Source organism: Suillus paluster, assembly GCF_016628075.1.
Source record: "Suillus paluster strain FC165 chromosome Unknown EDB91scaffold_29, whole genome shotgun sequence".
NCBI lineage: Eukaryota > Fungi > Basidiomycota > Agaricomycetes > Boletales > Suillaceae > Suillus > Suillus paluster.
In genome coordinates this window covers 123,917-136,006 of record NW_024537589.1, presented here as the reverse complement: position 1 = coordinate 136,006, position 12,090 = coordinate 123,917, and the positions used below count along the sequence as shown (strand labels likewise).

General features: G+C 47.9%; 4 protein-coding genes across 4 annotated transcripts; all 4 read left to right on the top strand.

The window, feature by feature from the left end:
- Positions 1-313: 313 nt before the first annotated feature.
- EDB91DRAFT_1248886 (uncharacterized protein) lies at positions 314-1,778 on the top strand (the record flags this gene model as incomplete). The annotated part of the gene is made up of 3 exons (XM_041322989.1): positions 314-604; positions 655-922; positions 973-1,778. The coding sequence occupies 3 exons, from the start codon at positions 314-316 to the stop codon at positions 1,776-1,778; spliced, it is 1,365 nt and encodes a 454-aa protein (XP_041176693.1).
- Positions 1,779-1,935: 157 nt separating this feature from the next.
- EDB91DRAFT_392416 (glutaryl-CoA dehydrogenase) lies at positions 1,936-4,393 on the top strand. Its single transcript, XM_041327097.1, has 13 exons — positions 1,936-2,176; positions 2,231-2,259; positions 2,316-2,365; positions 2,414-2,438; positions 2,491-2,533; positions 2,583-2,706; positions 2,760-2,869; positions 2,916-2,941; positions 2,994-3,112; positions 3,166-3,232; positions 3,288-3,761; positions 4,001-4,088; positions 4,144-4,393. The coding sequence occupies exons 1-12, from the start codon at positions 2,083-2,085 to the stop codon at positions 4,058-4,060; spliced, it is 1,221 nt and encodes a 406-aa protein (XP_041176692.1). The 5' UTR covers positions 1,936-2,082; the 3' UTR covers positions 4,061-4,088; positions 4,144-4,393.
- A 1,039-nt stretch (positions 4,394-5,432) lies between these two features.
- Positions 5,433-5,945, top strand: EDB91DRAFT_392580 (uncharacterized protein). The gene has a single exon (XM_041327098.1). It carries the CDS (start codon positions 5,648-5,650, stop codon positions 5,912-5,914), a length of 267 nt encoding a protein of 88 aa, XP_041176691.1. The 5' UTR covers positions 5,433-5,647; the 3' UTR covers positions 5,915-5,945.
- A 1,125-nt stretch (positions 5,946-7,070) lies between these two features.
- On the top strand, positions 7,071-9,798 carry EDB91DRAFT_1135971 (uncharacterized protein). The gene is made up of 13 exons (XM_041318822.1): positions 7,071-7,498; positions 7,551-7,937; positions 7,992-8,001; positions 8,053-8,132; positions 8,186-8,225; positions 8,274-8,535; positions 8,621-8,713; positions 8,788-8,912; positions 8,962-8,982; positions 9,035-9,206; positions 9,256-9,309; positions 9,361-9,387; positions 9,452-9,798. Exons 1-13 carry the CDS (start codon positions 7,148-7,150, stop codon positions 9,558-9,560), a joined length of 1,731 nt encoding a protein of 576 aa, XP_041176690.1. The 5' UTR covers positions 7,071-7,147; the 3' UTR covers positions 9,561-9,798.
- The last annotated feature ends 2,292 nt before the right edge of the window (positions 9,799-12,090 follow it).

Genomic DNA, 12,090 nt, shown 5'->3' with positions numbered 1-12,090 from the left:
CCAAAACGGCAATTGCGACATCCCCTGCCAGCTCCCAGGCAATTGCCGCGGAGGGTTCGATAAGCTAAACTGCTAGTCTTTCACCAAATACCTCAGACGATGGGGACAGTCTCAATTACTTCATGAAGGACGACGAAGGAGAATATTGAAGATGGTACATATGGTCTTCCCGTTCTCCCAGAATCGCGGTAAGAGCATGTCTACAAGGTGGACGAAGGAACGATTTTCAATTGGGAGGTAAGTAGCTTAGATAATTTTCTTTATTTTACTTGTTGCGGCGAGTGGCTGTGCAACCCGACTCAGAATTTCTCGGATGTTTACTCTGAGAGTCGGGCGACAGACTGGCTATCATGCATTGCAGTGGAGAGCGTATGCGACCGTTGATACTGTCAAAGAGGGCAATTACGCGGCTTCAACAGTGACTCCTCCGTGGTCAAGGCGATTCCAATTGCAAGATGGGGATGAGGAAGACGTCGGCCCCGCCCGGCGTACAGTTTGCATCCGCATGTCCAGACCGCTCGCAGGTGGGATGGTTGACGCGTTTGCTGTTATTCGTGGGGTAGAGCGCAAACTTGGACGTATACGTGAATACCGGTTCATGCGGGTATGTGCGATGGAGAGCTTTCAAAACTCGGTTTGCTGACGCGCCATTAGGATGGAGAAGTGGACTCCGAGTACCAGATGTTATGCTGGGCTGCATTTCATTCTGAGGACTCAATGAGCCTCATTCCAGACAAGGGTATCATCATGAGTGTTCCGGCCGTAACGCAAGACCCTACTATTCCTGAAGGGGGCCCAGGGCTTGAACATCTTCAAGGTCTATTTGATGCGAAGGATGTTGATTCTCCCAGTCCCTCAATAGACTTCGCTGAAGGCCCTTCAACAAAGCAGAGAGTGATCGAACTCAATGTTCAGCGAGCTGGTGTGTCTACTTCATCATCCGACATTGCTGAATGCTCACGACGTGGGCAGCAAGTGACTTGCGTTTCAAAGGCGAAAGCAGTCCATTGAACCTCACAAAGGGTAAAAGGATTGCAATAGGACACGGCTTCTATGAGTGGAGAGGCTTCCATCCTCTGAAGCCTCTTTATATGTCATCGCCCTTCGCATCTCAATCCGAAGAACCACCGCCCACTCCAGACCATGAGCAAATGCGCATTGCGCTGAACAAGTGGAGCCAAATACTGAACCGACCCGACCCTTCGTTTGCACAAATGGAGGCTGCAGCGGAAGCGGAAGCACGAGTAGAGACTCAAGAAGAGGATTCCATGACAGCAGATTCGGAACGGTCAAGTGATTCATTAACATCAATGAAGCTGTCTCAGAAGAGTCGAAGGAGGACTAGACGCGAAGTGGATGCCTGGGTACCACTATCGACGCCACAACCAACGGAAATAGCTCCACCTTCTCCTGACACCATCCCTCTTAAAAAGCGCACAATGCCCAAGGCTTCGCAGCCTTCGACGCCTAAGGTTTCGCGCAAGGAACGTTTGCTTGAACAGGCTCGCACCCAGGCCCGCGAACAAGTCTTGCAGCAGGTTGCCTTGCGTGCCAGAGAGGCCGAATCCGCTGAACTCGAGAATCCAAATCCAGAGACACTGAGAGAGAGTGTTGAGGCCCTTTTGAAGGATTCTCAAGTCGATGCAGAGTCCCAAAGCGATGCCACAGGTGGTTCTGGGTTTGAAGTCAAGCCAAAGGCAGGAAACAAACCAGTGGGCGAGAACCGAACCGCTCCCGCGAAGGAAAAGTTGTGGAACTTGGTGGGGAAGTGGTTCTGATCGATCCTGGCGACATAGATCTTTCATAGATTGTCTGTTCTTGCTACAAGTTGCTATGTCCTTCAGTGCCATGCCATTGTCTGTGCAAACTTAGTTGACCGGCGTCAGCCGGTAGTTCGGCAATTCGGCTATAAGTCTGTAGCTCCGCTCCGGTTTGGCATTTGACCCCGCAACGCATCCCCCACGTCTTTCAAGAGCAAGCAAGCTTCAAGCTAACTTCAAACTTTTGAGTTCAAACGAGGTGTCTCTACCGTCAATTTGCCAGCGAACATAGCTATCGAGAGTTATAGAAAGGATACCAAGAATGACTACCTCGTTTCATGCGCGTAGTTCCGTTCACCGACTGGGATACTATTTTTCCCATATGACACGGTTTACGCTCAACGGGAGTCGCGCAGGTTAGTGAAATAATATTTTTTGGGCTAAGGTGGGAACTCATATCGATCCAATAGCATCAGGGTATGTGAAATATAACCATGAAGTAAGTCCAGTTCGCACTCAGTGATGACCCGGGTAAGACTACTGCATGTTCAATAGGATCCGTTGAACTTGGAATCTCTACTAACGGAAGAGGAGATTGCCATACGGTACGTATTAAGCTGGCGCGTCTTCTTCGATCGCTTATACCCACAAAGTAATACTGCTCGCGAGTACTGCCAGGCAAGTCTGTCATGTGTACTTTCAGAACGATGTGTGATAATCCGTCTAGTAGGAGAATCTCGCTCCCCGTGTGCTGGAAGGTTGGCGGACAGAAAGTAAGGCACATCGTTCGTCCTTTATTCTTTCTTTCATCATGACATGCAGAATTCAATCATGACATTCTCCCTGAAATGGGTAAACTGGGGCTGCTTGGACCGACAATTAAGGGCTATGACTGTGCTGGAGTGAGCAACGTGGCGTATGGCCTCATTGCTAGAGAAATTGAGCGGTTTGTACCGCGGCTTTAGTCATCCTCGCCATCTCACCCTTGCACATGTTTAGCGTCGACTCTGGCTACCGGTCGACAGCATCTGTCCAATCATCGCTTGTTATGCACCCCATCAATGAGTTTGGTACTGAAGCACAGAGGGAGAAGTATCTTCCTCGGTTAGGTGGGACATCTGATTGCGATTGAGAACTGGCGCTCATACTATACAGCTAAGGGAGAAATTGTTGGCTGTTTTGTATGAAATCACAGCACATAAAATTTTGAGTTCAAGGTAACAATTTTAACAGGGACTGACCGAAGCAAATCATGGTTCAGACCCAGCTGGCATGGAGACAACTGCTGAAGAAACTGATGGTGGTTTCGTTCTCAATGGAAGCAAGACTTGGATATCAAATGCACCTGTGGCGTAGGTTCCGGTGTTTAAGCTCCATGGTTTCCACTGATCTGCTGGCGAGATAGTGACATTTTTGTCGTCTGGGCTCGCTGCAAATGGGATGGCAAGGTCCGAGGCTTCGTTCTCGAGAAGGCAAGACCCACGTTTCTCGTCCCATCATCACATCTCACTTCCACACAACTGGCAGGGTCTGAAAGGTTTGGAAGCGCCAGCCATTAAGAATAAGCTTGCACTTCGGGCGTCGTTGACCGGCTCCATCTTCATGGACTCTGTTAGATTAGGGCACGATGCATTGCTCCCGCATGGACAAGGTCTTAGTGCCCCTTTCTCCTGTCTCAATAGTGCCCGGTATGGCATTTCATGGGGTGTAATGGGGGCTCTCGAGGATTGTATCGAAAAAACCCTCGCGTATGCACTTGAGCGCAAGCAATTTAAGCGACCGTTGGCATCTTTCCAGCTCGTCCAGAAGAAGCTCGTAGACGCGCAAACTGAGGTGGCTCTCGGCTTGCAGGCTAGCCTTCAGGTTGGCAGACTGAAGGACGCAAATAAGCTGGCCGCCGAAATGGTTAGTATGGTGAAGCGTAATAACTGTGGAAAGGCTCTCCAACAATGCCGAATCATTTTGGATATTCTCGGAGGAAATGCATCATCAGATGAGTATGTCTACAGTACATGTGAATGTCATGCGCAAGCTAAGCTGCATGTTTAAGGTACCATGTCGGTAGACATGTCGCAAATTTGCAGGTTGTGAATACTTACGAAGGTCCGTGCCTTGCCCGCTGTCACTGGGAGCGAATGCTGACGTGTTCGCCTTCCAGGGACATATGTTAGTTTCTTTCCTTTTAACACCATATCTTCACGATCTCCTGAGCCGACAACCCAATCCCTCTTTTCATGCAGGATATACACGGGCTCATCCTTGGAAAGGCAATGACTGGCATTCAAGCATTTGCTAATTAATCCCATCGATATATTTATTGCAACATATGCACGTCGCTATTGTCTTATCCATCCGAAGATCATAACTAAGTTGATATTTACAGGCTCAGAATTCAATGAAGGACTTCACATCTTATCTCTTTGGAAGCATTGTCAAATGCATGAGCCTGCTTATTATTCACAAAGTGCCGATGGTAGTGCACAAGCCAAACTTTGACATTGTGTATTGTGGTGGATTCAGCCGCGCCGCTAGCCTTTGAGCGGTTTGATCCTACCTGCGTGACTGCTAACCTCTGCCGAGTCCTGACCTTTGGTTTCTCTTAAATGTTACTCGAATTTTGACATTTGCAGTCGTTGGTGCGCTTAATTGCACCCGTCGCTATCCGCAGGATCAACATAACATCAGGCGGGAAGTCATCTGTCTCAGTCTATCTCACGCCGCGTCGGTTCCGTTTATCCGCAGAGCCCAGGGTCCCGAATTCGAACGGCAATTATGAAACGACGATCATACCGCCCTTGGCCATGTCTTCCAACGGTTCCGATTCGGTGGGACGACAGGTGACGACAGACTGATCGTGACAGTCATTGGCCCCCACTGGCCACCTTTGCCCAACTTGGGTATGACATCGCCCTGGCGTTTAGCTTTGTACCTACTAATGGCTACTCATGGTTGCATTATCTGCGTTGCCGTGTCAGCACAGCAGTAGTAATGTTCAGACTGCATTTGAAATTTTCTTTCTCGGAGCGCACAGAAAGGTATGTAATTACACAGTTTAATTTTGTCATGGAGACACGGCTCTGAAAGGGGTAACTTCAGTCCAAGCGGTGGGGAAGGAAAGGATGGATCTAAGTACATATACATGGGAGGTACGCATACATATCCCGAAGATTATGAAAAAGAGTCTAAATCCTCGGGGTCAAATAAGGTCAAATCATCGGTCCGTGGAACCATACCGGCGGCGACATTGAATTCTCTCGAACTCCGGTGAATCGCGTGGTGTTAAGTTTAACAGGTGTGTGTGAAAACGTAAACAAATCCCGAGCTGATCTTGAGGCTGGGAAGTGCTGGGAAGGCTTCAAGACAAGAAAGGAAAACTCCCTCCAACGCCTGCGCTCAAACTTCACGCGTGACGCGGTTGGTTCTCCGTGAATTGCGCTCGTCGTCTCATAATCGAGCGTAATGCCGACAAGACGTTATGTATAATGCGCACGATCTTTCGGTATTAGGAGCTCGAGGACCTAACACATGTGCGGGCTGTGCTGCGACAACCCTGCGTGATATAGTCCGAATAAACGGAAGATCATACGTTACCCGCCGGATACGCAATGTTCACATTCATGATGAGTCCATATTTCAGCATCTAGGTGTGCTTATTCCTCAACATCCACTATTCCTTAGCAGTATTTAACTTTCCGCTAGGCACACGCTAGCTCTACCCTGAGCTCGGCACATGTGAATATGGTTTTGATAACTTTGCCCTTCGAAATTTGTTTGAAATGATAACAAATAAGACTGCCCTCTAGAGCACATGACTAAAATACTATGATGAGGGCACGGCGAAATGCGATGATGCTCTTTGCGTCTTCATTTGATCACGACCTATTCGAATGTCACGAACATTTGGTTCGAATATCCATGTTCGTATCACATCCTCATTTTGTATAATTTCATTTTTCTCCAGTGCCGTCCCCGCAGGCCCCCGCGATTCATATACACATGCCGCCCGGACCATCCCGGACCATACTGTATTCTACTGCAGCAAGCCACGTCCTCCCGCATCCTCTCTACCCTCAAGAGGCTGCAGAATAGCAACTGACTATCTTTACGCCCTGTCTCAGTGTTCTTTCATACTCCCCACTACCAACGCCTTTTAATACCTCCCCGCATCTTCGTTGCACCTTCTCGACCTCCCGTACCTTCTTGCGGCCACCTGCCGCTACTGATCACCCAGGACCTCCCGCACCCCACACCGTTGCGCACCATTGTGCACCCTGCCGGTCAGAAGTGTGACGGGTCTGGCAGGCAGACCATGAAATTTCTCAGCTTTCCTCTGGCACAACGTCGCATCCCATTCATAATAGATAAAATTCGGGTCCATGTAAGGAATCTATAAAGGCGCAAATGTGCAAAAGAAAGAGTGTTTGAGGAGCTATTAAATATTTGCTGAAATGTTTGTAGATTGCTTAAATGATAGTAAGTAAATCTCGCACGACAAGCTCGAGTGAGTGAGAAAACGATCACAATGGATCTGCTCATGAAACACGTGGTATCTACTTCAACCTCATGCTTATCGCGCCAATTATTTGTTAAGTGCAAATGAGCAGACGTATATTGACGAGAAACAGCTCCTCCGGGTGGCGCACCGTGACCCGCGACCATCGTAGGTATGAGGATCAGCCTGGATCAGCATCCGACTCGGAATCGGGAAATTGATGGGTCTCTATTTTGACTCCCTGGCTCTTACTGACTGTACTCAGTTGAACTCTAGTCTCCTCTACATACTTCATGTGAGAGAAATCTTCAACGGGCCGTTGCCTCGCAAGCGAAACAAACAGGTTATTCATTTCAAAGATCAGTGATAAGTAACTCCACTCCGACAAGGTTGGCCGTCATGTAGCGTGTTGACACCCGGATCCGCTTTTGGCCCCGCATTGCAACCATCATAAGGAGATAGAACAACTATAATATTCTGCTCGAGGAGCCCGCTCTGAGGCTGCTTGTACATGTTCTGTACCGTAGTTGTCAACTGAGTCTAACTATTAAGATTTGCTACCTACTGAATCTTTGGCTCTTACAAGGCTTGACGAACCTTAAAATAAAGCTCCGAGATATAAGATTATTATCTAGGGATGCCAGAAAGTCTCCATTTCAGCAAACTTTCGATCGCGAGGCTGAAGAGAATGTGTGAGCTCAGACAGGTCCCGAGGGGGTTTCCTTGTTCCCACTACTCCCCAAATGGAGGATTTCCTTTTACGGTGCTAAGCGGAAAACTCAAATCTCCGGTAGGACGCAGGAAAACTTCTTGTGAGCGTCATTTTCGCTATACTTCTCATTCGCACAAAGCTGTAACATTAATTGTGTTCGTTGCAACTCTGTCATCCTTGCAGATGCCTTTCAAGCGGCCATTGAGCTCGCATACCAGTGATGATGAATCCTTGTTTTCTCACGACCAACATTCCAAACGAGTTTGTTCCGGCTCGCCATGGAATATTGGGGAGGAGAAACCCCTTCTGGTGTACATCTTACAAGCCAAAATACATCCGGAAACAATGTCTGAGCTCGCCGCGCTAGTCGAGAACTATACAATTGAGCGTGTTGACTCCCAGAGGAACCAAGGCCCAGGTGTCGTTAGCAAGCTCAACCTTGAACTCACTGGCGATGTAAAAAAGGCGAACATCATTGTCACCGCAATTAAAATGAGGCAACGCCTGGAAAGGCACATTGATTGGAGAATTGCGGTATGCATTCACACTGTCGATTGGACAGAATACTGTACAATGTCATCCACAGAAAACGAAGGCCATCGTAACACCATCATGGCTTCGAGATTCCGTAAAGTCCGGTCAGCCCCTTTCATGCGGCAATTATGTTGCAGTCCACAACTTGGAAGACGAAGCCTTGCAACATTGTCCAGACACTGTCCAAGACATTTCATCTAGTAGTTCGATCCACCTTCCCTCACCAGAGAAGGAAAGCTCTTGGCAGACAGAACCTGATGAACCAATAGATGCTACTGAAGCGGAGTCATTGTCGTGCAATGCAAAATACAGTTGCCTACGACCGTCGCCACTCGTTTGCCCCAATCAAGGTCTGGTCAAGGAAATTGATATCATTCGACGTAGCAGGCATATTGAAGGAGAAGACCGAAGCATGCTCAGCTACTCTAGGGCTATTTCTGTCAGTTCAAATTATTCCCATTGTCTAGTCATATTCTTAACCCATCGTGCCCAGGTTATTAAGGGTTCGTAATTGCAACCCATTCAATGCATAGCGAACTGGATCAAAAACGCAGCTTACCCGCATGTCATAACGGAACACAATCTACATGATCTCCATGAGCTACCATTCTTGGGAGAGAAAGTCCTCTCAATGGTGCTGTCACGCCATCTTCTTCAACGTCCACTTCTCATCATCACCCATCTTAGATCGAGGAGTTTCTAAAGACAGGCCGAATAACAGAAGCGCGTTCGTGCCATTATCTCGCTTCATTACCTGGCGCTGATGCAGATGCAGAGAAATTTTTGGCAGATCCGCGGTTTCAGTCCCTCTCTGCTTTCATCACAATACATGGCATTGGACCCCACTCTGCTCGGCGCCTTTACGACCTTGGCCTCCGCACACTCGAAGAACTTGAACGATACTATGAAGTTATACCAGGCCTGTCTGACGAAGAGACTATGTCGCTGCTTGAAGCTGAATCAAGCGCCAACACAGAGGCTGCAGTGGAAAAGTCGATTAAGATCGGGCTGGCTCTACGACATGACTTGAGTCAGACGTGAGCATTTATTTATACATCCCTTAGGATGAAGACATCGTGCCGCCCTACTGACGGGAGTTTATTGACAACTGTGCCTTTATAGCATTCCGTGCGAAGAAGTGGAAGAAATCAATCGGACCGTCATGCGAGAACTCAGTCATGTCCAGAAAGGATGCAAAAATGTGATTGCTGGAGGGTATGTTTATCTTGTTCGTCCAAGCCAGTAGCTGTCATGGATCGAGTTGGTCTTTCGTGGGCATCACATTGTAGTTACCGCCGAGGAAAGCCACAAAGCAACGATGTTGACATAGTCATCACCCATACAGATTGGAAAATAGGGTCCCAGAAAGTGAAGGGTCTGTGTAGAAAACTTGTGCAACGACTGCACGAACAAGGTCAGTTATCTGCGATGAGATACTATGACCGCATACTAATCAATTACAGGCTTCGTTACGCATGTCATGCGTATGTCTCAAGCATTATCACAGTGGGGTTGTCTAATTTGACAATCGTATAGATCTTTCGGGATTTCACGAGCACAACGTGCTGCGAACTCGTCACTGGGACTCCTTGGAAAAGGCTCTAACTGTGTTCGTATGGCCTCACAATCCATCGCGACAGAGAATTTATCGACGAGTCGATCTGATCTTTGCTGCACCCGAAGTATTTTGGACCGCAGTGGTCGGTTGGTAAGCACCAAACCTGACCACTTCGCAAGTGATGCTAGCGCCAATCTAGGACTGGGTCGACAATGTTCCAAAGAGACTTACGTTTGTGGGCGAAGCAGCAAAAGCAAGTATTCGCATTTCTCCATGTTGGTCCTGGTTAACACGGCTCATCAAGGGGGATGAAATTCGACAGCTCTGGAATGTCAGTCCAGTGACCCAAAATAAAAGACTTCATAGCGTTTGGGCTGATTCTCATTGCCTTGTAGATCACGACGCCATGATTCCAGATTATATTATCCCAGAACGGAACGTGATGTATTCAAAGTACTCGGACTGCTTTACGTCCACCCGACGCTGAGGAACGCTGACGCATGATCTAACCGGCGATCTTCAAAATTCCCACTTGTATATTCTGCAATGCTTGTGCGTGGGGGTATATCCCGACGCCGTTCTCTGCTAACTTCGTAGTTACTTCCGCGGAAATGCAATATATGTAGTTTTCGCCTGAATGATATTGCAAATGATAGTCGCCGGTCTTCAGCTTGGCAAGATATTTTTCAATTGCGCTTTCCAATATCATTACCGCTCGCATCATATCGCCCTCTTGTAACACAAAACCGATGCCCTACGGGCCTGCGGGTGCTCGCACACATCAAGCTATTTTTTCAGTCGTGATCACTTCCAGACTAACTTTTTTCAAGCCGCCACCCCAGGTTCGCTCCACAGAAGTCGGGGAGGCCCGTAGGTTTTCCCAAGTTCTCCCAGCCTTCCAATACCATAAGCGCTCCGGATCGGTGAGTGTCTTCTTTGAAAAGCTTCCATGCCTTTGCCTCGCGACTGGCGTATCTCGCTTAGCGCTCCCCGATATTTGGTCTGTATGGTACTGGGCTTTGCTTCACATCGGAGGTTCGTTAGTTCTAATCTGAGTAAGCTCGATATTCTAGCCGGACACCATAATGGGAGACCTCGAATTCACTGCAGGACTTACTTGAATACTCTGGACTCTTCTGGACTTGGCGAATATAGGGCCAAGATATTGATGTCATTTTTTTTGGTCATTACTCACTCAGATCAGCTCGATCTGCGGGGCAGAGGACTCAGTTGTCACCCCAAACGGTACGTTCTTGCGAATTATCCTAAATGAGCGCTCAAAATGAGTTACCAGAGGTTACCGGGTGATGTGAAAACGGCTGGGATCTTCTACTATGAATCCCCAGTCTGTTTTCAAAAAAGTTTTCGGTGTCTCTTCTTGTCAATTGTAAAACAAAGTTTTGATGCCATATGCGAGAACTGCCAGCACGCTCGGCACAGTAGAGGGGGAGTGTCTATGCTGGTTGCTTCCCCCTCCAATCCCCTTCATCCTTTCAGTACGGCGATATCTCGCACATTTCACCTCCTCCGGCAACAATAGCTGCTCTCCGAGCCAAGCTTGCGAGTTGACACCGCTTTTTTTGAAAACAGTCGTAAAAACGTCTGAATTTTCTGCTGAATTCCCCTAAGCGGTCGAGTTTGTGGATTCGAAGAGAATTTGATCATATCGCTGAGTCCTTCGCAACCGATCGCTACGAGCAGTCGCCTGGACATCGATGTGCAACTAAAGTGGAGTCGTTCTATATGCTTCATTCGACGTTGATATGTAGTACTATAATGTAGTAACAGGTAATCACTCAAGGAGTGAGATATTTCGAGACGCTCTCCGCCAATCGCAATAGATCGCGACGCAGTCGTAAGTCGTCAGGCTCAAAAGCGAGTGAATTCGCCAAAGGTTTTTGCCAAAAGGTTTTGCTGATGGCCTGGTGACTTGTACGTATGGCGTTGGTCTTGAGACCTGACGTTCTATAGCTAGGGACACGGTTGATCCCGAATCCGCGGGCTAACTACTATGTCATATTCTCAGGTCTGGTTGCAGTAGCTGACCTAATTATAATCACATACATACGGTGATTACTCCTTGCGTCGAAGAATGATCGACATGATTGTGACCAAACCTCACAGAGATTGGAGCTCTTGGTCCCAAGAACGTTGTGTTGTCTGCTAAGAAACTGCGGGGAAATCTAATGTCTACTTCATACATTTGTTATTGGAAACCAATCTCTCTGCATCCACATTGCCCTTTCAGAACACGAAGTTCCGATTTCATGCAAACACGGATTGTTATGGAATTTTGTGGGGGATCGGTCGCGGCAGCTTTGGGGAATGAACACATGTTTTGTTGTCAAAACCAATGATGGGATGGAAGTATGAAATATTGCAGCGTAATCTTATTTTTGAGCAGGCGCATCGATAAGGCGACAAGGCGGGCTTGACTTCCAAAAGCAGCAATCGAGGCGCATCGATAAGGGTTCTACTAGTACTTCCTGTGCCATATCAGCGGCTGCAGTCGACAAGATATCAAATAAGGTATGTGCTTCCATGGAAAACTTGGGTGCGATGCAACTTACCTGTATTCTGCAGGGACATTATGATAGACTTGAAAGTTCAGAGGGAGATATACAACCGTCCTTTTGGGGAATTTCGCATGATGCGGTGAGCGCAGAGTAAGTGTACTACTAACTCCGAAATGTGTTTGTGAACACTAGACGTAAAATTTGCCCGTGTGCGCTGAGCGCTGAGTACCGAGTCTCAGCGCCGACCGAGCCCTGTATCTCGGTAAGGGTCGCGTGACCCGCTATTTGTCTCTGTTTAATTTTCTGCGACATTTCTGTTAAGCCGCCGCCATGTTCCACGGTCAGGTACGTAGGCAAGACACTTAGAAGAAGAGAGTAGATCTAACTGCTCATGTTAGTCGCACGTGGGATCCCCCATAACGGCTCTCGTAATTTAATAAAAGGACGGTTCCCAAGCCTTTGATCGGGAGCGTCGTGGAGGAAACGAGTACTTCTTCTGTCAACTTTTGTTTCTCTCG